Consider the following 26,096-nt stretch of genomic DNA (forward strand, 5'->3'; position numbering starts at 1 on the left):
CCTATGAGGAGAGGCTGAGGGAGCTGGGGCTGTTCAGCCTGAAGAAGAGGAGGCTCAGGGGAGACCTCATTGCTCTCTATAACTACCTGAAAGGAGGGTGTAGCCAGTGGGGGGTTGGTCTCTTTTCCCAGGCAACTCTCAAAAAGACAAGAGGGCACGGTCTTAAATTGTGCCGGGGGAAGTTCAGATTGGATATTAGAAAGAATTTTTTCACGGAAAAGGTGATCAGACATTGGAACGGGCTGCCTGGGGAGGTGGTGGACTCTTCATCCCTGGAGACATTTAAAAAGCGACTCGATATGGCACTCAGTGCCATAGTCTAGTGACTGTGGCGGTAGTTGATCAAGGGTTGGACTTGATGATCTCTGAGGTCCCTTCCAACCCAGCCTATTCTATGATTCTATGATTCTAAGTGTAACCATATGATTGCAGAATATACACATTTGTTAATATAACCGAGCATCCAAGTGAGGTACAAAATGAATACAAAGTTTCTGCACTTCTTTCAAAAATCAAAACCCAACTTTTTGAGAACAGAAATCTGTGCTCATGCAAAAATCAGTAAGACAATTAATTATAAAAGAGAAGCACTATATTTCTGTTGCTGAGTGCCATTTGTTACTTATGGGTAGGTAAGTAGTGCATTTAAAGAGAGGAAAAGCATTTCAGTAACACACTTGACTCTACAAGTCTTTGTAAATCAAAATGAAATTCCTTATAACTCCCCAAAGCTTCAATGTTTAATTCATTGTCACTTCTAACTTCTTGGTTTACTGTGGGACTACACAGCTTGGAAATAATTTGAATGTACCTCCTTGCTTCCCACTGAGGTATAACTATAGGGCTTAAAGAAGAAGCATTTATTCTGTATTTACACTCAACTGCTATAATTCAAGCTCTGAAAATGGCATTTCTACAAGACTCATTTTCTTTTTTCCCCAGGATAGTTCCTTCTTCTGCAGTTTCCAGTCTGTATCAAACTAAATCAAACCTCCTTAGAGAGTCATGGCTAAACTATTTCAAAATTTCATGCCAAAGGTTAGACAACTACATATTGGCTATGTACCTGAGTAAAAGGTTCATGAGAATCAGAACTGAGGCACAGCCCCAGATCATGTTATACAGAAAAACAGATGCACATTTGATACAGGTCTAAATGAGATCAGGGTTCGACCCATTGCATCAATTTTTGGCCTCCCATATAACCAAGCTTGTTGACTCCTCAGCCTGCATAGGGCTGGATTTGGAAGGCACCCTGGTAGTCTGAAGTAGGGAAAAAACAGGCAGAACACATCTTGCAAACAAACTGTGTAAAGCTGAGAGACTATGGTGAGAGTGTTACAGTCATGCTGGTATTAAAGAGGTATGTCTTTATGCCTAAAGTAGTGGTACAGGATATGTATTGAAACATTATTGACAAAAAATTCCCCCAGAGAGCATGAGCAAGTTAGGAAGTTGGCCTTAACATACATTAAATAGCAGAAAAATAGGTGACATTAATGATTAAATGTGAAAAATTATGATAATAAAATAAGAAAAGCAATAATCCTCGAGGTCCCTTCCAACCTGGCATGCTATGATTCTATGATAACAACAACACTATCACAAATGGGTGGATTATTTCGGGGAATTTCACTTATCTGTCATAGAGTACCTGGACTTGTTTCAAGCTGAAAGCCTGTCTGCTGTGCTTATTCCCTCTGGGTTAATCTTTCTGTAGACACAACTATGGGGAAGGGGAAAAGAATGAAGAGAGTTCACATTTGAGATGGCCACAGCAGTCTCTGGGAGGGGCAGTATTACTGCAGAAGCATTGAAGCCTAAAATGCTCTCCTGGAAAACTTCTACTGAACACACTCTGATGACCTGCAAGCCTGACCATTACTCTCTTGTTTGTTTCCTGCCCCCTAAGGAGCTGCCAGCCTGATTGCAGCCTGCTATTTGTTGTCATTAACAGATACTCCCCTATGCCAACCCTGAAGCACAGCTGGATGCTACTGGTATAAAGCACTCACTGAAATGTCTCAGCCCACCTCAATTCATTTCAATTTGTGGTGGCTTAGCAATTAAGCTGAATATGGAGTATGCTGATTACTTCTGGTTTTTGTTCAAAGGGGGAGTAGACTAAAAGACTAGACTCTTATTACCTTCAAAAATAATGATTCCTCACACCCTCTTCTCCAAAGACCCTTAAAAAGGTTAGTTAATCAGACTGTTAAATGCTGGGCATGCCAGAACAAAGGTTCTGCTCAATCCCTTTTTGATTACAATTTAGGGATGTGATTGTCACTATTTTTATTCAAGGCACACTATTCACTGAACAGGTAGGACAGTGTTCAATGAACAGCTCTATTCAATATTTCTTTTTCACTTTAGTCCATCAGTGTGTGTCCTTAGGCATCACATCTGGAGTACAATTTACATGTAATTCCATATGCAAAGTGATTAATAGCATCATGGACTTTCCAATGGCCTCACTGTCTTTGCTTCTTTATGCCTTACAATATGACAAGCAAGACAAGAGGGCACGGTCTCAAGTTGTGCCAGGGGAGGTTTAGGTTGGATATTAGAAAGAATTTCTTTACTGAGAGGGTGATCAGGCATTGGAATGGGCTGCCCAGGGAAGTAGTGGATTCTCCATCCCTGGAGATATTTAAAAAGAGACTGGATGTGGCACTCAGTGCCATGGTCTGGTAACTGCAGTGGCAGTGGTTCAAGGGTTGGACTTGATGATCTCTGAGGTCCCTTCCAACCCAGCCAATTCTATGATTCTATGATTCTATGAGCACTTGAGCCAAAACTCGGATGGGATGGCTCCTATTTTGGGGACGAATGGGTAAAACTGTTCAGGTTGTCACTGATACTGCAACATTTGGCCCAGATGCTGGTACTTAAATTGTAAAAACTGCAAGCTCCTAATAGTGAGGGTTTAGACTGGATAGTATTGTACATGTTTAGCTGACTTCTAGTGCCCATAAACATACCTGTCAATAAAGCAGTGAAATTCATATAGGAAAAGACCACACACATACACATTTGCAAATATGTCCTCTGTGTCCTAGATATTAACATATCTATTCATTATCTCACAGTCTGTAAAGGCTGGTAGTCCTTTTGCAAATGAAAAAACCAAAACTGAAAAAAGGAAATTGTGTCTGACTGGCAGAAAATGAGGAAATTTCATGTCAGGGTATCTAGGTAGCTCTTAAATAAACTTACAGATGAGGTTCTGCCACAGTCATTTTCTTCAGATATCAGCTAATTCATCCAGACACCCAGCACTGGAAAAATGCATTGTTTTGAGAAGCAGGTCATGTTTAATAACACCTTGCTAGAAATACTCCACAATTAGGTCAGCTCCCATTTGAATATCTAAAACAGTGGCCTAGGTTTTCCAGAACATTCATGGAAAATTGAATTTTAAACTGTTCTAACAATCTGACCCTACTACTAAAAGGACACACTGCATCACTTCTGTAAATCCCAGTCTTTACTGCAGAAAGACTAAATTGAAACAGAACACCTCCATATAGGTGACTGGAAAGATTTGGAGGCAGAAAGAAACAGAGAAGACAGGGCAGAATTTAATTCCAAATCTTTATGACTGTCTCTTTTAAAAAAGTAACAACATTTCAGGAAAGTGACATTTATCTTGAGGAATGCAAATGAGAACTATGTTTGTCACACACAGGCAAAGGGAACCTTTATCATCCTCTTGGCCAGCCCAGCTACGGCCACAGCACTGTTGGCTGATGCTTATCGCCCCTTGTTTCAAGACTCAACATTAAGATTAATAGCTAGAGAGGGAGAACAAGCCCTACAGCCTGGAGAATTCAGAAGAAAAGTGCAAATGTTGGTAACAACATAATGTTATGTTGACTGTAAGTGGGAAAAAAAAGAAAAAAGAGAATAAAAAGATTCAGGTCTATAAAAGAAAGAAGCGAAAGAGACACAGACAGACTGTCACCTCCAGCTAATCCAACTGTGACCCAGCCACTGTGTTTTACTGTTCCAGCTGAGAGGAACATGCTAGTCACAATTTGTTTTGATTTAAAGCTTTCATAAATAAATAAATTTAAAATTACATATTTTCCATAGAACTTCAACTTCTGCTGTGGGAGGCTGATAAAAATAATGAGTGCCGTGCCCCTTTCTCCCCAAGTGCATTTGCAATTGTCACCAGAAAGCTGTCTCCATGCCAGAATTTATGGGAAATGGAGAATTTCAAGCAATCTGGGATTGTTTTGTAACAGTGAAGGGTATAGGATGTCACCTTAGAATGAGAAAGAAAAGTCCCTGAGATGGCACTGGTGCCCCTGCAGTCATCCCCAAGCCTCTGCACCACCTCTTCTCTCACCCCTTCTTCATTTTGCATTAATTGTTTTTGTTTAAAAGTTTTGATGTTGAAACTATTTTTAAAAATTCCTCTATGACTGCTTCCTGCTCCTGTATCTGGCTGCTGCTGCTGGACAAGCATTTGCCTTCCTCCTTTCCCTTCTCTGCCTCAGTCAAGACCTCTGGGTAGATCAGAGAATGCCATCCACACCTTCTAATTGAAAAATCTTAAACCTAATATCCCCAAACCATTAAGTTTGTAGGGTTCAGCTGGGCACCCCTTTCAGCCTCCTTGAGTACCTTCTACCACCTTGGAAACTTCTCCCTTTCTCTGCCCTAATACCTGGTACCCTCCTGCTTCTTTTTCTCAGCTGATGCTGGAACTCCCATCATAGAGAGAACAGAGGTGTAGATCCCCTGCTTGTCATCAGGCAAACCATAGATCAGCCACCCTAGATGGCCAACAGCTGGAAGTAATTGCCCTCTGATGCCTGACTGATAATTCAAGTTGATGATGGGACAGTTGCCAGGTGTGTTGGGAGATACACAAATACTCACTTCACATAAGATTATCAGTATTATGAACAATCCTCCCAATGCACTTGCAATTGCTAAATACAGGACTGAATGGGTTGTTCAAAAAAGTAATAAAAAGAAGATATAATAGTTCTATTATCTGCTGTGGATTGTTCCTAACTGGCCCACAGATAAATGTATTATTGGCAGCTCTTGACATTTTTATTTTAATGATGCAAAAAGACAAATTTCACTTTTTCAAGGAGATGAAATTGCACTTCACAGGTATCCTTCTCTTTTGACATGCTTAGATAACCTACACTCATTTGAACACTGTGACAAAGGTACTTTGTGCATGAATAGCAGATGTGGGATGAAAAAGTTTGAAACACACAGAGAAAACTAGACAAAAATCCTATTTTGGCAATTTTTCATGAATAACAGCACCATGGGTTTTACTTAAAAGGTTTTACTCTTTAGTTAGGGGTTTTTGTGTGTTTTGTTTTGGTTTTTTAGTTAAATCTGCCAGTTCAAAATGTGCAGAGTTGTGGATAGGCTGCATCACTAAGTTCTTGGGACAGGGTGCACTATACAGGGACATCCAAAAACATGTGAGAGCAAAAGGAGAAACCCCTGCATGTGGAACCAAGCTCCCAGCTCTGGACCTGAAATCTTGACTGGCTGGAATGTCCCATTCCCCTGAGTCCACCTACTTTCTGTCTAAATGAAATGGAGTGTGGGGAGAAGCTGGGACTCATATATTTACATTGTGTAGAATAGGACTTGATATCCAGCCATGGTACTTGTCCCACCAACTTAATAAATTTTGGGTTACATGTCACTGAGATGTATGGATTTCTTTGAGTGCCTGCTCCACCCAGTTTCAAACAGAACAATATCCAATGCTTAAGCAGCAAGAAAAGTTGCCTTGTATGTAGGCAGGCTACAAAACAGTGCATAAAATTAGAACTGACTTCCTAGTGATATAGTTTTCTTTAGTAACAACATGTTGGGAAAAAAAATGAAGCAGTTATAGTCAGGTTTTTCTTCAAGGCTGTTACAGAGAAGAAAAATATCCCTGCTAAAATCAAGTCCTTTTTAACTTCATTGTTTTAAATCATATGGACCTGCAAGAGGAGACAACTTTATTCTTCTTGTAAATCAAGTCTGTAACTCCTTGATAAAGAACTTCCAGTGTTGTCACACCTTTTATTCTGTGTTTCAGGAACAATGTGACTTAAAATGCAAGTAGGCCTTTCGTGTGTTTTTGTGAAAAAATGCTTCTCATTCTCATTCTCTGCTGATCAGAAAAGAATTAAACTCATTGCCTTGTGCTGAAAAATTTGGCCACAGGAGTTGCTGGGTTTTTGGTTTTTTTAACAATGCTCTTTTCACATATTCAGCAGCTTTGCTGTAAATATCTGTCCCTGAAAGGAAATATCCACCCCCATACTTCCAAAAATATCATCTCATCTCAGGTTTTTGGTCATTTAAATCTTAATTAAGATGCTGAGATGTCATGATAAATAAACTAACAGCTAACTATTATCAAAAGACAAGCCTCAGTCCTCTAAAACCCAAACACAATAAATCAGATATAATGTTATTTCCTCTAAAAAACCTGACACCGTTGTCACAACACCTACTTTTCTAGACCATTTTCTAGACTGCTGAGCCTGTGTTTGTAGATCTTTACACTGAGTTGCTATGCTGAGGAGGAAAACAGATCAAAGGTATAGACAAAGGTACAGACAAAGAACATAGGTATAGACTTGCCTATGGGAGTTGATACTGAACTGCTCCAGAGGTGATGATAGTACCAGAGCTGCACAGGGAAGATGGGAAAATTAAGCCTGATGTCGTGTCCCAAAGAAGAAAAAACAGATATCAGTGTCTGATAATGGCCTCAATAATATTAGTAAACATAATATGTTCAGAAGCTCTTCTTGAATGATAACGATGCAAGTCAAACAAAATGTCCATGTTGGAAAGCTCATGCTCTGGAAGGTACCCATGCTCTTCCATGTGTTGAAGTGAAAGTACATCCAGTTCTAGCCTTTTTGTGTGTGTTTTGAGACACTTTGAAAAAACAATTGAATTTTGTAGAGCCACTTCTATGTGCTGAAACCTTGATCTTTCAATGGTCTTGTACCACTACAGAGGGGATGGAAAGCAGAAAAACAGTATCTGAACAAAAACTATACTACAAAGGGAAGAGCAGTGCTTTGGGCATGCTGAAGATGTGGGAAAACAGTTACAGAACAAAAAAAAATGGTCTGCTCTCAGACAGGGATTCAATATTCTCTCTGCTTTGCTAATGGATTTTAAACATTGCCTGTTGGTTACAGAGATCTGTCATCAATGGTCTTACAATGAGATGCTGCTACATGCCAGAAGATTAGGACAATCAATTAGGACTGTTAGAGGTTTAATTAAAAAAAAAGCTGGATACATAAATAGCCAGTTGCTCTCTGGCTTTCTGCTGTTTCAGACTTACTGAGGATTTTTGGCTCTTTCCTCCTGCAGCAAAAACAATCCCTTAGCACTACAACCTCTCAGCCTTGCTCCTGGTCTGTCTTAATACAGATTGACTGGCAGCGCCTGCAGTGATGGATGGACCTCACACATGAAACACTGACACGTGATTTATGATGGACACAGTTCCTCTCCATCCCTCTTTGGCCCATTCCACAGTAGCCAGTGATGGAGGTGGAAAGTGGAACAGAAGATAACTACACGTGTCTCCACCTAAACTCCAGTGCATGATCAAAAATTGGGCCATGGACAAGCTTCTGCCCTGAAGCCATTTCTTCCCTTGATTACATATAGATGAAGAGGATTTCATCAGAAGCTCCAAGTTTAAATGACAGCACCATGTACTCAGATTAGAGATGATTTACTGTAAGTAAATGGGCAGTTATATCAGTTTGGTAGGATGAGTTTTATGAGAAGTTATTTCCAGAGTCAATCAGAATGCTTTACAATCACATTTTATAACAAAGCGTTTCCATGGTTTTGAAAACAAAAAAATGAAATGGTAAATGTGGAAAAACATTTGAGTTACACATTTCAACCCAAGTAGAAAATTTATAATTTGAGTGAAATCACACAGGTTGGGCAGCAAAACACTTTTGTTTACCACTGTTGTCTGCTCAAAGGGCTAATCTCAACCTTCATTGTTACAGCCTGAGAGAATTTAGCACTTGACACATAGCAGTGCTGGCTTAAAGCACACCTCCAAGTACACTTCTGTGTGGGATCAATTATTGTTCAAAGGAAGAGAAAAAACTTTTGTCAAATGATTATACACAAGTTTCTGCAGCTCAGCAATGCAAAAAGAGTATTAGCTGCGGGCTAGTCAGGGACGTGAAAATATCTGAACTTCAAGCTAAAATTTTACTTTCTTTCTAAATATTTTAATCATTAAACAAAAATACAAGAAAAATTCACATCTGCTTTCTAGGATTTTTTTTTCTATCAACTGGAATATTTAAATGTATCACTCAAACTGACCATGGTTAGAGTTTGCATTTGCTCAGTTCAGCCTGGATTCAAGCAGGAACAAGCCAAGCTAACTCAGGCAATAGCTTTTCTCATCTACACAGGTGGCTTGCACATTCATGACTACATGGTTTCTTGCCCAAAAGCCTTAACCAAAATATTGACCATAATTGTGTTACCACTATTAGAGATAAGGAAGAAGTAGCAAGAAGTTTGGTAGCTACACTTATCTAGCCTGCAGAGTGATATAGCTTATAAAAAAATCTAGCCAAATCCATCAGATAACCTTGCTCTTAGCAAGGTAATTTCCACTACAACAGGACCTGCTGATGGAAACTCACTGAAGGCATGACCTGGGGGGGAATGGGGACGTGAGAGGTATTAAAAAAAACCAGATTGATGCATTAGAAAGCACTGGTACATAGCAGGATCTCACTAACAGAGAGCTGGGTCAATATACATGTTCAGATTTAGAAACTGTTACAGGCAAAAAATAGCTGAAAAACTGAGAGCAGATAACCATGTGTATGTGCACTGGGTAAATGTCTGAGACTGAACTCCTAAACTCTCAGAAAGAAGCCTGCTTTTTGCTAGCTGTAACCAGTACAGGCTGTTTGGAAATTTTGGTAACACTATGACTAAATAGAAGTGCTGCATCCCAAATCCTCCAGCTAATAAGGATTCAGGAGTCTGAGCCACTAGTTAAGAGGCTGATCATGTGCTGTTCTTTTACATGTACACTATTTAGACAGGAAGAACTGGAAGCTTAGTTTCCAGAAAGAAGAGCTGGTACCAAGAGATGGGTTCCTGAAATGAAGAAGTCTTGGGAAGAAGAACAGGAGCCGAGAAAGAAGGTGAAGATCCTGGCTCAGGGAGATGTATGAGAAATGGGGGAAGATCCTGGGGATGAGGAAGCCAGAGTATGACCAAAGAACTAGACCAGTGGTGCCTGTGACAGGTAACTGCAAGCAGCACCATAGCAGAAACTGACCTGACTTTCTGCCCGACCTTACCATGCCAAGAGTGACCTCCATGCAGGGAAGGGAAAACTTAGGGAATGAAGTGCTGACAGGGAGGAAGTGTGAGAAAGAATAAGTAGGGTAGAAGCTGTAACATCACTGATTACTCAACACATCATGGTATCCAGATCCTTTCCACATTGGCATTTGTGCCATCTCACTCTTGACAAGAGCTCAGTATAGTTTCTAATTCTTTGGTTATGAAACTGCCTGAATTTCCCATGGGTCATTTTGAAAGACCCTCTGTGAGACATGCACCTGAAACCCATCAACATCTCAAGTGCTGAACTTTCTGTTGCTCTTGAGAAAAATCTGTTTCAGCTACTGAAGAGTTTGGTGCCCCTGGAGAACACCACTAAGCAGTTCAGTCTGCCAGAGCATGTCATCAGCTTGTTACAGAAAACAGCTTCTCATCAGAGGATATCGCTCGTCTGCTGATCTCCCAGAGAAGCCATCCTATGTCCTCCCTTCTGGTGACATTTGAGACCTGTAATACTCAGTGTCTGTTTATTCCACCCAGATGCTATTAATTGAAAATAAACTCCCATGTTCATCTATGCTGGGGGAGTAGATCTAGCAAAACTGTTCAAGCACCTTGGTTTAACCTCTCCATAGCTGTAAAACATCTCACCTTGCAGATGTAAACAGATGTGCAGATGAACCCCTGATGATGCCAATATTCTGTGCCAGGGCTTAAAGAGGAAGGCAAAGCTAGGGAACAAAATGCTATCTGCAGCCTCTCATTTCAAACTCATCGATGATGGAGCTCTGTAAACAACCAGCAGTGCTAAAACTCCATCCCTATGCTTCACAGAAAAACATGTGGGGCAACAAGAAGTTTGTCTGGAAAGTTTCATGTGCCTTAGATCTGGAGATACAGGAGATTCCTACACTTCTGAGTACAGATAGAAAAACAGGCCATATAAGCACTGCAAATTCAAGTTCCCTGATCAATCCACCCTACGCTCATTTGGAGGTATCTTCACATACATCATATCTACAGATTTTTCCTTTGTAATTCCCAAAGAAGACAATCAGGGCCATACTGACTGTAACTTTGTAGTTCATTATTGTACCATCCATGTCCTATTTCCTCCCTTGTCTGGAAAACTATAATTGTTCAGTTGTTGTGGGGAGTGGGTGGAAGAAGGCATAGTCACCTTTTTTTTTTTTTTTTTTTTTTTTAAATTTCTTGCTTCCAGCCCTTCTATTAAGCAGAAAATAATCTAATGGTCCAAATAAAATATTTCAAGATTTTCAAAATCATTCTGTGAATGTTCTAAAGCAAACTACAATGCAATCACAATTTTCAAATGCAAAACAAGTCAGGAAGGTGATCTGTGCATGTGCGGTATCCTTCAGCATGTAAGATACAACTTATGCCAAAGGAAAAAAAGTTATAGATTGCATGCATTCAGAAAACTAGAATCTAGGCAGTTTAGAGCAGATAATTGTTCAAGTTGCATTTATTTGCATTTATATTACTAAAGGGAAAGAGCACGCAATGGTCCGTGTGAGCTGTAAGGATAATTGCTCTCAGAGACACCCTACTACATTAAAGACAAGCAACCATGGGCAGAAAATTTTACTCTACACGATAGCAATGTTCCTTTCTTGCAAAAGCATTTCTGCTAATTGCCTCATTTTATGGCTTCTGCAGCTCACAGTAAGGTGAAGCTCCTAATAATTTCCTTTCTAGATGACGATTTGTCAGCTATGTGGCAATGTAATTATCCACATAACAGTGATACTCTGGTAGAAAAAGACTGAGTAGAAAAATAATGTTTTTACTAGAAGGTCAGCTTCAAAGAAGATGCATTTAATTTGCTTATCTGAAAACACCCGATGTCCCACATGAGCTCAGGAAAAGTACATAGTGGGACATAACAAAAAAATAATCTTGCATTCTGCTTTACCCTTAGGTCTTTAACAAACCTTAAGCTTACCATTGTGTTCTTCATTAGGACTGGTCTCAAGAGCAATGGCCACTGCTGAGTAGGAAGTTTGGTGTTTTGCAATGTAGGTTTTGGTCAAAAAATACTAAATGTAGATGTACCAGATAATGTTATTTTTTTCCATCTAGTTGGCAGAAAATATTGATCTTCAGCTTTAAAGTCTTTTTTTCACTGAGGATTAATTGCAGTGTCATATTAATAGCTATTTCCCCCAAATTGCAGTAAGCTTGAAATTATCTAGTTACAAATGTAAAACATGCTTGATGCTGTTCAAGGACAAATTAGAATTTAAAATATATTTCCACCCTCTTTCCTCAGCTAAGCAGTTTCTGATTATCCAATTTACTGATAACGTTCTTGCCTCATCTCAGAGGAGGAAGCCCTCCCAGAGGATAAACATACTGAATATTTGCTTTTCAATACTTGTCTTAAAGGATGTTTAGCTCTTTATTACCACAGAAAAAGATTAATTTAATGCAGGGATAATGTGGGGCCCTCTGTAGCAGTTTTACAAATGTGGGTTTCTATGAATGGGATACTTTTTTGTCATGTTTATTGATAATAGGAAATATAATGGTGGAGCACACCTAAACTATGTATATTGTGTATTTCTACCTCTTTTTATCTTTTCCTCCCCACTTTATAGTATTACAGTAGACAAAATTTCCACTTTCTGGAAATTTTGCAGAGTCTAGATGACTAGATCATAACAGATTAATGTAGTGCTTAAGTTTCAATTTTACAGAAGGCTTCTGTTTAGCTCTTCTTAACAGGGGTCCTCTCACAAATGGGAAGGTCTGTAGTGAAATGAGGCAACCAGGTGCCACTAATTGCCAGGGAGTGAGCATGAGCTTGTGTCAAGCCCACCTGTGCCTAATTAGGGCTGGCCCCCAGGTCCTGCTCATGCGCAGTGGGGGCCCACCCTAATTAGGCACAGGTGGGCTTGACAAAAGCTCATGCCCACTCCCTGGCAATTAGTGGCACCTGGTTGCCTCATTTCACTACAAAGGTCTATGCTTATGAAGAGTTAGTAACTCAAGAAAGAGATCATAGAAGAAGCCAGGTCAACTTCAAGCTAGTAGATATGTTAAAATTATTATTGTGCATCTTTTCTTTTTTTGTAGATGTGCATTAAAAAAATGCTTTTTTGTTTCCTCTAAACCCTAGCAAAGCAGATGAGAGAGAACTTGTAATTCTCACTCACACCAATTCTCACAAGTGCTCAAGAGCTCAGAGCCCATCAGCAACAATTGCAGCAAGAATTTGTCTCCAAAATCCAAGAGTGGATTTACTGGAGGGAAGGACGGAGAGACAGAAACTTTAGCATTTAATAACATAATAGCACCTTATGCCAATCACCAACAAGGTTACATAGCTGCCCCTTTCCCTTACAGTCAAAACCTAAGGAGGCTGGATCCAGCTGCTGTTGAAAATTTCTTTTCCAGAGGGAAAACCTTTGCCTTCTTTGTATTAATAAGAGTGAGCATTCACACCCATACACACAATATATTACACTGTATTAAAGTCTACCACCTGAAAAGTAGATCTGGGAAGGCTCAGCTGTGACTGCACAATCCTGTTGGAGAGCTGGAGACAAAGCTCCTCCACAAGCTCCTTCAGGGGCATTTTCTCCCCCCCCAGCAGCTCATTACCCTTCTCCACAGGGCTTAACTCCACTGTTGATGCAGTGGCAATATGAAGCTCTTCCCCTATGGTTATCTGGGCTGAGAGATGCTAGAGAGACTGGGACAAGTGGAGGATAGGGTGAACACTGAATGAATAATATAACAATGTTATTCTTTCCTTTGGTCTTCCAGAAAAAACTCAGTAAGTAAAATAGCATTTTTTAAAACAAGCAAACAAAACAAAAGAGCCCCAAAAGCTCTGGGGGAGTCCTCCAAACTACTATCACCCTGGAAACATAGCTTCAGTTACAGTCATGCTTCCCAGAAGATTTCCTTTTTGCCTAGCCTGCCAAGCACTGGTGATCAGCCTGTGACTGCTTATCACCTCCTCGTCTACCTGGATGATAGTGAATAAAGTCAGGCTTGGATCAAACCAGGCTGCCTACTTAATGGAGTGATGCAGCAAGCTTAAAAATTCAAGAACATTCTTCATGACTCAGACTGGAGGCAGAAATCACTCTATAAGAGAGTGTTTAAAATTTTAGTGTATTTAATAACCATCTGCATGAATTACAGATATAAAAACACTTCCTCAAATTATGGAGTTCTTCCATTAGTTATTGGTTGCATGTACTGATAGTCTAAGAGAAGAGGTTCAGATGTAGCAACTATAAAAATGGGGGATCATAGGTCCATTCCAGATCTCTCTCTCTCCTTCATTCCTTCATTTGAAAAGCTGGACCAATTTATCAACTTTGAGCATAGCTTTATGGAGGATGTTCTAGTAGCCACAGCAGCACTGTTTTTAAAAGACGTGCCCAAAAAGAATTACTCATAGCAATTTGTTGCTTGAAACTCCTGAATGATTGACAAAAGCAGAACAGACTGTGGTAGGAGTGGGTCAGTACTGAAGGGATAGGATAATTTCACTGTTTCAGCACTGCTGATTAGTAGACTGGATGTAAACTGTGCTAATTGTTTATTATTGGTTTTATCTTTTTGCTTACTTGTTTGTTTTCTACAGGTTTCTCAGACTGTAACCTAGTTAATTCCCTGAGGAAACAGGTACTGTGTACTCCATAGCTGCAAGGGTTTGGAGAACCTGAATCCAAACCAGGAACTTGATCCTTGGGTATGCCCTGAGACCAACTGTAAAGGCATATATATATATATATATATATTTATATATATATCTCAGGTACCTAAGCCAGTGATGGCATCATCCAGAAAGACCTGGTTTTGAGTATTACTGGACTTTGCAGGCTTTGCTTTTCAGGCAAAAATACCCCAATATGTACGTCATTAAAACAGTTGGTCAAACTTCTGTATCAGAGTTCAGGTTAAACATGGAATGAAACTAGTAAAACAGTGTTATAAATGAGCAGCTATGTCCTTAAAACACAGCTCTAAAAGTCTGACATTAAAGTCATCTATTTTTAAAAGCAAAGTGGCTTACTTTTCTGCTGCACCACTTATATTTGACTCAGATGGTAATATATTAATTGAATATAATATGCTTGCAATTTGTGGAAAATAACATTTTTTCCATGTGAGTCAGCACAGGAAATGAACTGCAAATGAGTAAAATGTTGAGAAGTCTACAGATGGAGCTTTTTTTAAAAATACACAATGTTTTTCAAGAGTAGAGTACTGACATCATGTTTTCTTCAAGAGTAAAGTATCACAGAAATGACTGATGACACATCAGAGACTGAAGAAGAGCAAGAACTTGGTAGTGATCAGTACAGTTTAAGACTCAAACCTGATGCAACATTAATTTAATATTTTTTATCTTTTCTGGTGCCAGCCAGTCTTGTCTCCCCCTACTGGAGACTGCCAAAGCTCACCACATTCTTGTTAAACACAGAAGATGGTAGATAGCACTAGATAAACTCAGAGGTTTACTGACTTGATTTTCTATTCATGTCATGTAAAAAAACCCCAAGCCAGTGTCTTTTAAATAACAGTCTAGTGATATATTCCAGAACATACTTTGATTTTCAAAATTTTCTCTTGTTGCAGCTAGATATGAAAATAGTGACAAATAGTATCGGTAAGAACTGCACATGAATGGGTTTCTAAAGTCTTACTGTGAGAGGATGTCCATGGGTGGATATATCTAGGAAAATATGTAACCAACCCAGCATGGAACCAAATACTCAGTCCTAAACTAACCAATGCTTGGAGCTCAGAGTGGCAGAACAGAGAGGGGCAGAAGGAAGTAGAGTTTGCTCCAAAATGCTCCTGCTCTGAAATTATGTGAATTATCACTGTTGACTTAAGTGTTAGAACTCTCAATTGTATTTGAGTATTTGATCCTGCTAGAAAGCCCCATTAACATGAAATGGATCCTCAGAACTACCTTGAATGTAAAATTTTCTCCCTTATTTAATTTGGCAGAAAACTACTACTTCTAAATCAAAATTTTCTTCTGTTTGCTGAGGTGGACCTTCAGCCCTGGTCTAGTACAGTTACTAGGAACTGTTCAACTCCTGTCTTTAATGTGAGGCATGAAACACTCTGTTAATAATTTTTTTTTTTTTAAATCAAACCAATAAACACAGGGTTTTTTATTACGTTGTTGCACTGCCCTCTGAGATGCACGGCAAGCATGTGAATGGCTACGTTTGCATTGTACTGATCCTAGTAAACATCTTCCTCTGAATAATGAAACCAGTTACATGCATTTGGCCTTTGTCTCATGACTGCACTTCTGTCAAATGAACAAACAGCCACACATGCTGTATCCCAGAGCCAACATTTGGCTCTTAGTGTCTACGAAACAAAGAGATGATGCATGTTTTTGTTTTGTTTGGGTTTTGGTTTTTTTTTTGTTTGTTTGTTTGGGGTTTTTTGTTTTTTGTTTTTTTGGGGGAGAATAATGTTTCATGTTCCTTTGCTGTAACTTTTCTGTGAAAAGAGCAGCACAGGGAGCCTGCTGCCTCAGCTCTCAGTGTCCTCTTCATTCTGAAGCTACAGACAGATTCTGCCACGCTACTGAAGTGCGTACTGCACACTGATGCTATGCACAGTTCATCATGCCACCCTCTGCCAAACAGAGCTGCTTATTCCATAGATCAGAGAGCCATTTAAGGTGAACCTGGAGTCATTCTTGGTGGCAAAATTGAAACCATCTAAAGTCAAGTCGGGATTTTCCTGGACTCTTTCCCCTAGTCTTCAAAACATCTATCTGTCTCTGTCTTTACTCTCATCAATAAGGAATTTAAAGCCATAGACTCATTACTCTCAAATGTTACTGCCTGTGAAAAATGCAAATAGAGGACAAATAGGCTCCAAGTTGCAAGTGTAAATTCAGAGTTTCTGCACAGAAGTTAATTAGTTTTTTCTCTACTTTTGGAAGCAGACTTGACATTATTTCCTGAAAATCTGCCCATTTTGCCTCACCATCCCCATAACCAACAGTCACACAACTTATATGGAGCAATTAAGCTGCAAACAGTTACATCCAGCTCATGCTGCTTAAAATGCAATACAGCAAAACGAGGAAGGACTGCAGTAAGGATCAAAGAGAAAGTATTATGGGAACAGAGTAGACATCTGTCTGTGAGAATCAGGGTACCTAGACTCTAGGGCATGATAAAGTAAAACTCTTAACACCTTTTCTGTCATACCGCCAAGCAAAGATGAGCTGGAGAAGGTCAGAGCAATTCACCTGACAAAAGCAGCCCCATTTGCTTCTTCAGCAACTATGAAAGGGGCTTCTTTCTCTAATGAAGTGGCTAAGATACAGAACAGAAAAGTGTTGCCCTCAGAGGAGTAAAAAGAACAGAAAGTTTAGGAGGCAGGTGGGGTTAAAGCTGATGTTCTGAAGCTTATAGCTATGCTTTAGGACTTTGTTATCCCAGGCAAGACACAGATAGCCCAGCAAAGGAGAAGGGCATGGGTGTTTATTAACTGGAGTTACTCCCTGCAAGGTCTGCTGTCAGTAATAATACAGCTTGACCAGCACTGTTTTGAAACAGTATTGCTGAGGTGTGAAGATTCACAATGATACTAATCCTCATACAACTTCATGAGAAGCTGCCAGAAATGCAAAGGACTTATATTTGCAGTTTATATTTCTGAGACTAAGCTTTGATAGAATGTCCATCCACATTAGAGAAGGAGAAAAGATCTGGGCTTGCTTCCAATACATCTACTTGATTCAATTAACTGCCTATCTTCCAGACTTACTTTCAGTCTCTGGATTATGACCTTCCCTGATAATGATGCCTAAACTCTTTCTCCCTTTGACCTTTTCTATACCACTTAAAGTAGAAAAAACTTTAAAAGACTGGAAAATAGTGCCAACAATCTGTGATAAGAATTCCTCTTTCCCTGGATTCAGTAGAGCTGCGGTACAGAGATGATGAAGGGAGGCCTCGTGTTTAACTCTTTGATTTATAGAAACAGGATTGTCTTGCATCAGATTTAATGTTCTGCAGACAGATGCCTTTTCCAAAGAACATGAGTTCCCCACACAAGTGGGGGACACTGACTGTCTTCATGTGGAAAAGGAAGTACATTCTCTGAAAAAGGCTGAGCAACTCTATCGCTATCTTTAAAGAATTTACCACATATTTACCTGAAAGGCAGTGACTTCCATGCCAAGGAACATGAGTTTCTTGCAGTATACTAGGCAAATTGCAGGCAAAAGGTTTTACTCCAAGACATGCACTACTTCTACATGAAGCTACACCTGTACTTTACTCCTTGCTCTGCCTAAAAGTCTGGAAATTCTGCCATTCACTTTCACACTGGTAGTGTCACTGGATTTATTCCTGATCTACTGTGCTAGGACAACTTAATGTTAAGTAGTAAGGAGACCAAATCCTGTGCATAACAAGCTAACCACAACAACATGAATTTCTAGGGTCAGACTTCTGAACAGCAGCCCCTGCAGCTTTCCACAGTGGTGACCATGCATGTTCAACATCTCCAGCCACCACTTCTTCCCTGACTACTCCTTGCAGAGTCCCATAGCTAATCCACAGCATGAAGGCTGGCTTTTAAGGCTTCCACACTGCCCTGAAAATTACCTTACAAGTCGGACTTGGTATGGAGTTGTTCTCTGCTCACTGAAGAGAATAATAAATTATTAGCTTTGTACTCTATGGCTGTCTGTCAGTCAGTCAGTCAGTCCCTGATAGTAACTTGTATACCTGTGAACAGTCTCCGAGATAAGTCAGTGCAGTCTTTTGAAGGTATAAAATTTCTGTGAGTTTTTGTGAGTATCAGGGGCCAGGTAGAAGAATTCCAAGAAAGTCTGCACTGCAAATTCAGCTGTTACTTGTTCTGTTAACCCAAAACAATGTGTCCTAGACAGCCAACATACACTCACAAGGAGCTCAGAGCCTACTACCCAGCAGGTTCCACTTCTTGCCCCGTTGTCACTTAAGGGAGATGTGAGGCAGCTGGAGGAGGTGGTAGGCATGGTCACCACAGTCAATGGGAACTGGGAGCACTGCAGTGTGAGGGCAGACACAGGGTGCAATGGTGTCAGAATTGCTGCCGTGGAAAAGAGTAAGGGTAGCAGATACAGATTTACAAGAGAGTTTTCTGCTTTTTTCTAGTGTAACATATAACAGAGTTTTGCTTGGTGCTCAATATAACCTGAATGAGAGAGGATTTAGACTCTAGCTGAAACCTTCGCCTGTGATTTGCATTAACAGTACGTGTCTAAGAGGCAAGAGATGTCAACAAATGTGGAACTTGTATTAGCCTATGGCAGATATATTTGCATTAATTTTCTCAAGTAGATATCTGGGCTCATAGAAGCTATGGAAAGGTCACACTACAAGTTTTAGCACAAGACACCCACACAGGTTTAAGAAATTGTTTCTTACCAACAATCATGTGGTTGCAGACATCGCAGAAGGTGGGTTTTTTGAAGATGTGCTCCTGGAAGATGTGAGTCTTGTTGTTTTCTGACAGCTGCTGGGTTTTGGTGGGGGAGGATGCTTGGCTCTCTGAACTGGGGAGCTGCCCAGTGCTTGTGCTCACCTCAGGCATCAAGTCTACTTGCAGTTTCACGTCACTATTAGTCCTCTGGAAGAAGTTGTCTGCACTTTTACTCCGCAAACTTTTGGTCTTGAAGGAGAGCGATCGTTTCAGTTTCTGCAGCTGCAACAAATAAGCCAAGTTATAATTACTGCCTTTTCCTCTTCAACTACAAGGCAAGACTCCTGATTTTGTGGTATGCTGTTGGCAAGCAAACTTTAGAGCTATGGGCAGACCTTGAACCACCTGAACAATAAAATTTACTTCAGAATTTAACCAGTGATTTCAGAGCAAAGAGGACAGATTCCAATCAGAAAATTAGCTACTCTACATATTCTTTCTGATAGGCACTTGATACTAAACTTGATAGCTCTACTGAACACTTCTATTGGGTTTGTTTTTTTCCAGCTATGACAGCAAGGAGATACAGCAGAGAGTTGTCCACACTGGACACTACATCCTTTGTATTCAAGCATGACAAAATTTAGAGTATTATTCATCCTTGAACGGTCCTTCAGCAGCCTGTAAAGCCATTTCAGGAACACCTGTTACATTGCAGTACAAGAGAAGTGAATTCAGTAAATAAATTTAATAGATTTAAATTTCTTGAATTTAGCAGAAACAGGATTTATATCAGATTTTGCCTGAGGAATTCTTGTTTTATTTTTTTAAAGAAAAGAAGCCTAAGGATATTAACTGATAGTTGACACATTAGTCAGTAGCAATTAACACACATTCACATACATTCTTGTATATTGTACTGTGTATTGATTATCAGACTACTAAACACCAAAATAAGAAATCATTAACTTAAATTTGTTAACTCAAACTCTTTACCTGTAAAGTGTCTTTCTTGTACCCTATTGGAATTCCTCTCACTCTCCCCCCTCAAATTCTACATAAGCCTGAGAAGGGTGCTAGGTGAGGGTGCAGGAGCTGTCAGAATAGCAGCTACACAAATTTGCTGGTACATCAACTCCCAGGAGCCCACTGTAGAGCCCAGGAAAAAGGAAAGCCAGCTCTGCATCCATTTCATGTTTGCTGTCTCTGAAGTGTAACATCCCTGTATCACCTTTCACTCTGCATTATTCCAACCACTGCAAAAACGTTTCAATCACTGCTGCAATTCTCTGGGCGAACGTGATGTAACAACTGAAATGTTCTATGCTGCTCAGGCTGCCTGTGGTAACCAGCAGGAATGGTTTATACTAGAAACTGTTTATGTTAGAGGCAATGATGCTGGGGAATCATAATTCACACTAATATAAAGGGAAGGAGTTCACATACTTTCTCAAAAAACATGGCATTGGTCTGTCACACTGACTTAATGGCCTCAGAACACTTGCTCTCCCTAGATGCTATTCCTGATCCATCCATTGGTGCAGCTGAAAACATACTGTTGGATAAGAGCCTCAGGACATCCTAGAGGAAGCTTCAGACACAAGCAGCTTGTTCTTGGAGAATGGAGACACTCCAACCACCCCAGCTCTCTTTCTCACATTTCACAATCAACTCCCAAAGTCCATGCAAAGAGGAGTTGCCTCCAGTTAACACTGTTTGGGTTTACTATATGAAAACAAATTGCATCTGCCCCCTGAACTCTCCACAGTGACTTTGGGAGTAGGAAGGTGTCAGAACAAGGGGCCCATCCCAGGTGTGTGACTCTTGTCCACAACTCTCTCTAGATTCAGAGGAGGAGCCCTGAATCCAAACAAGGGAAATACTCACCTGTTTGCAGGAAACTCAGTTGCTAGGGGATTGTGTAAATAAGAGCAATTAAGTCATTAAATGCCATTATGAAGTAAGAGCAGTTTCTGAAGCTCTTTCAGCTGAAGCTTAAGTCATGAACTAGCTGAACCCAAAACTCACAGTACAACTGCACCAACAAAAATGTTCTTCTGCTTGGATGTTGAGTCACTGGCTCTTGAAATCACTGAGGTTACCCAATACTGAGATTACTTCATCTCCCCAGCGACTTCCAGGAACTCAGCAATAACTCATCCCCTTGCTCATGAAAAGCTTCTCACTGAAGTCAGACCTAATTAGTGTAGCAAAACCCAGAGAATTACAACACTGCAAGGTGATTGAAATGGCATTCATTATTGATTTGCCATCCATTTCTACAGTGCCACATGAAGTTAATTAAATTTCAAAACACAGCTTCTGTCACAGAAAGAAGACTAAACTGTGCAATACAGTATGTGTTTTATCATGAAACAACTGTCCTGCTAGTTTTGGACTACATATGTCACATATTTTAAAGTTCTCTGCATTTAGTACTCTTATCCCTTCCTCCTGTGCACGGTCATTCTCCAGTTAAGGGATGTGCTAGCAGCCTTTCCCCCACCAAGCAGAAAACTCAAGAGTTGTCCAAAGAAGGTCAGTCTTTCTCTCAGGCTATGCCTGTACAAACATGTATAACACTAAGGTGAGTGTGCGACTGTACATACCCTGTGCATCTCCAACCACAATGTTCAGAACAATCAATACATATTCAAGAATGAGTTGACCAAGTTACATTCACAGATTTGGCAGGCATCTCAGCATGAGCTACCAGTCCTCTCTCTGACTCCCTGAGCACTGTCCTGTGTTAGCATGGTTAAACAATTTCAGACAAGGTGGACATACTTGTCATTGCCTGAATGCAAATTTTATATTCATTTGTATTCAGGCTGGAGGACACCTACATGTTTCATTTGCACTGCATACCTAAAACACCAATGAAAGTCTGCTGCTATTATCACCCAAATAGTCTATGTGCACAGGAGTGATTATGCAAAGATGCAGAACAGAGGCAATGTTTTGCATTTAGCACAGCTAATTATACTTGGCTCGGTACTACTAAAAAGTACTTCTCAGATCCGAGTATTTCACAACCACCTTGCATAAGTGAGACCACACAGGTGTCATTGTTTGAACAGGGTAATAAACAATTGGCCTCAGATTTTAAATTTTGATCCAACCTTTCTTTCTCATATGAGGCCCATGAGAGAATTTGAAATAAGGTACTGCTACATGATTGTTTACTCAGAAATTGGCACAAGCAGGGAAGGGTTGTCTCACAGATTGTATAAAGTATACAACTATAAAAGCTTGAGTGATTATTATGCTACAATCAAGTGAGCATCTCTTCCTTTATATACAACTATCTCTTCATTTTCAAGTTTGCTATGCCCTAGCCCTTCCCTTTTGCTGTAAGATTTCAAGTGTAATTATGTATTTGCGTGTAATACATGGCTGATTTTGACTTGCTGCAAACTGATTTAATGCATTTGTGATGCCACTGGCTCCTAATAGAGCTGCTATAGCATTCACCTGAGGCATGATATTTCAATAGAGAGGAAAATAAGCAATTTTTACTATTTATATGTTCTTTCTGCAAAAAGAACATGTCCAAACCTAAATCTAAGGAAGAAACACTACCGAACTGGAAAAAACTGTGACAATGGCTCTTCTGCACTCAATACTTATTTCAAGACTTCAGTGAAAAATTATGTATTGAGATAGAAAAAAAGCAAACCTAAACCCAGCACAAAAAAAGGCTTAAGAATAATATTTTGGATAAATCTCCTAAGCCTTTCACATTTTCTTCTCTTCAAGAAGGCTACATATTAGATTTTGTATAAATAAAAATAAAATTCCCTCAAGCACAAGAGTTTTTCTAGTTTTCTAGTTTTTCTAGACTTGTGATAACATCACAAGACTTTGCAACATTGACACTTATATAAACCCTTGATATGAAGTCCAGGCTGTTATTTTGGTTTGAAATTAGAATCAGGGAAAGAAGCTTGTCTTTAGTTAGAAGCATTTTATCAGCCACACAGACTTTGGGTGACTGCTCATACTAACCCTGCAGGCAGGGTAGAGATAAGTGCAATAGCTCAACCTCAGAGCTTGATTAATTTTTTTTTTTTTTTTTTTTCCCCTCCCAGTATCTTCCAGCAAAATCTCCATTTCCCTCCAGGTTACTGAGTGTTCAGGCTTCAAAGGATCATGAAGCTCAGATGAACCACACCTTATCAGGACCTCCTCTGTTCCTAATTCCCTTATATTAATACTCTTTGGCTATTATAACCAGAAAACAGGAAGCAGCAAAAGGACAGCTACTGAAATTCATTCTTAGTGTTAACTAGGTGCCACAGATTTTGATATGAATATGGTAAATGCACCTCTCCTCACTAAGACTTTATTTGACTTAAGCATTGGAAGCACACAACTCTTTTTTAAAATTTTGGCTTAAGAACATCCCATGGAAGTAGGAAAGATATCTGTGATATGAATATAATCCCTAGCTTTTGAAATTACAAAGGATAATTGTCCAGCCTGCAAAAAGTAATTTATTCAGGCTCCTAACTGCTACTTCATATCTAGAAACATTTTTTCCCTTATCTCTCCAGTTTGTCTACACCAGCATTCAGTGTGGCTCAGTAAGAGTGGATCTGAAGAGTGAAACAAGGGCTGTTGAGGACAGAGCATACACACCATATGCATTTAAGGGCAAAGAGAACTCTGCAGCAGAGCCACCTGTTAATCCTGACATCCACACCTGGAGCACAAACAAACCTCAAAGTGATGCAGCCTGTGCTCCATACACCACAATATGGACAAAAGTGGGGTGAGCAGCAGCAACTGGGAGATTTGCTTTGAATCATAGAAAGTTAGGTGTTGGAACTAAGATCTTGAAAGACCATCAAGTCCAACCCCCCCTGCCAGAGCAGGGTCACCTACAGCAGGTCACACAGGAACTCATCCAGGTGGGCTTTGAATGTCTCCAGGGAAGGAGACTCCACAGCCTCCCTGGGCAGCCTGTGCCAGTGCTGTAACCCTCACAGTGAAAAAATTCTTCCTTATATTAATATAGAACAGAAAAAACTCTACACTCCCAAATTAAACTACAATGCTGTGTTAGGTGTCACCTATGCCATTATCATTTTCTAGCACAACTTCATCACAACTTCTGACCATTCAAAGCTCTGGAAAACCCTCCCTTCCTCCACACCCTATACACAAATGTGAGTGTGAATGATGGTTACTACAAAGACAAAACGTATATTATTATATTCCATTACATTATATATATTAAATCATGTTTTATTATGTCATATTTATTGTATTATGTTTGGGCCATCAGCTTTCCCAGTCAGAGTAACCCTCCTGGACTCTGCCTGCAATAGTGTATTTCCCAACATGCTTGCTCTGGTTCTCTTCTCAGCCACTGCTAACCATCCTTGTCATCAGCAGAGGTTCCTGCACACTGTGAGACCAGAAGGAAAATTATTCTTATGCATTTCTACTCTGACCTGTCTTCCAGTAGAAACGAAAAAATTAACTAGGCTTATCAACTGTACTTTACTTACAGACCATATAACCAAGCCCTCATTTTCAGACATCACCTGTCTGCTGTATTGCTGCTGTACTAGAAATAATAGGAATAAAAAAAAGATAATGCTTACTTTTCTCTTTTGTGTTAACAATATCATTAGATAGATTACAAATAATACAGGGCATTAACAGAGTTGGAATGAGCCCTCAGGCCAGTTTGATTCTTGGAATTCTTATGAAATGTAGTTATTTTGTTTAGCTTTGCAGAATAAAAATGTTCTATTGGCAGATTTCACTCTGCTGTGCGATAAACATCCATCTTCTGTAAGTAAGCATTTCTTCTTTTTTCAGTTTCTAAGAGAAAGTTTCCAAATTACTTGACTCTCACATTGTTATAAAAGAAGGATTTAGACACAAAGGACCCAGATGGTGGTGTGTAGATTCACTACAGAGCATATCAGGTACATGGGATATTAACAAAAGGGACTCAGACCAAAAGCCTTTCAAATAAGGGAAAGGAAAAAAACCTTGATGAATACCATCTAATCTACTGAGTACCATGTGTTTGATGGGTCAAGGAGCATTCAATTTGTATTAGCAATCCTCAGAACATACTTCAGATGTTAACTAGACTTGTTGAAAGACTTGATGTTACCAGGGTGTAAGCTTGCCTGGCAGCACTGCTGGGCTTTAGCTGGCTATGCTGATAAAGAGCAAACAAGGGACCACCTCAAACAGAAGTACTTGCTTTTTGTGAGCATGATGACTAATAAGTTTCTTCTTTAAACTGAGAGATACAAAAGTAAGTTATTTTTGATCACAGACAAGGGGAGGGTGCGGGGGGATGTCCCTAGATTTGATTTGAAAAAATCAAGGCAACAGCCTCGGCATTTTTATGAGTAAAAATAATACTACACGTCCAAAGCCATCCTGCAATTCCATAAATAATACATGTGTTTGCCTGCTGATCAGATAAGTACCATGTCTTATATTCAGGTATTGTTTACTGGCAAAGCATTCGTGATAAAATTTGTGAGCAAAGATGATTCCTTTTCCACCTTCTTTCTAAATAATAAATAGTACAAATACCACAAAGTACAAATAGTACAAATTGAGATAGCTAAAATTTCTTCAATTGTAGCTGATTTATGCAACCTGAGAATCTGGTTCTATCATACATTTACATTTTTTGGAAGGTGTATCCTTTTAATCCCCTACAGACAAATAAGAAGTGTTCATTATTGTAGAATCTGCTACATATTATATTTGTGTATTTTCCCAAACAGATTGCATAGCTGGCATTAGAACAAACATATTTGCTATTGTTGTAAAGAAATAAATAATAAATAATCTGCCTGCTCAAATACTGTAATTTGACTAGTCAAAAGGAAGACATTTTCCATGATACCTAAAATAATATTGTTACTGATTTACTGGGTACCTCCAGCTACTTTGGTTGGCTTTCACTGTTCTCTTCATCATCCTCAGATTCTCTTCCCTGCCCTATACTGTTTTTGAAACCCACTCACTTATACTCAAACCTTTTTAGGATACAAACCTTACCAGGCAGGGCTCTTCCTGTGATTTTGTTTCATACTTAAGAGTCCTACCAAAAATGAAATGCTCTGACTGGCAAGTTAGAGCATAACAGGAACAATCCCTGCAAGAGCCCCAGGGTCTGAAAGCATGAAATGTGAAGGGATGCTCCCAAGAAACACCACTGTGAATCACACCTTCTCAGCCCTCTCATGATGTACTAAATTCTTGGCAGCTATGAGTTTGCATCTCCAATTGGCAAACCTCCATATTATCAAGAGGTACAG

General features: G+C 39.7%; 1 protein-coding gene across 2 annotated transcripts in view; it reads right to left on the reverse strand.

Annotated features, from left to right (window-relative positions):
* The window catches only part of STAC (SH3 and cysteine rich domain), a 73,193-nt gene that overhangs the window by 30,001 nt on the left and 17,096 nt on the right, over positions 1–26,096 (reverse strand). For both annotated transcript variants that reach the window (XM_008493160.1, XM_008493159.1), the window contains exon 2: positions 18,798–19,074. In XM_008493160.1, the coding sequence (XP_008491382.1) occupies positions 18,798–19,074 (277 nt within the window). The remainder of the gene's footprint in view (positions 1–18,797; positions 19,075–26,096) is intronic.

This window comes from Calypte anna, chromosome 2 (assembly GCF_003957555.1).
Source record: "Calypte anna isolate BGI_N300 chromosome 2, bCalAnn1_v1.p, whole genome shotgun sequence".
In the NCBI taxonomy this organism is placed as follows: Eukaryota; Metazoa; Chordata; class Aves; order Apodiformes; family Trochilidae; genus Calypte; species Calypte anna.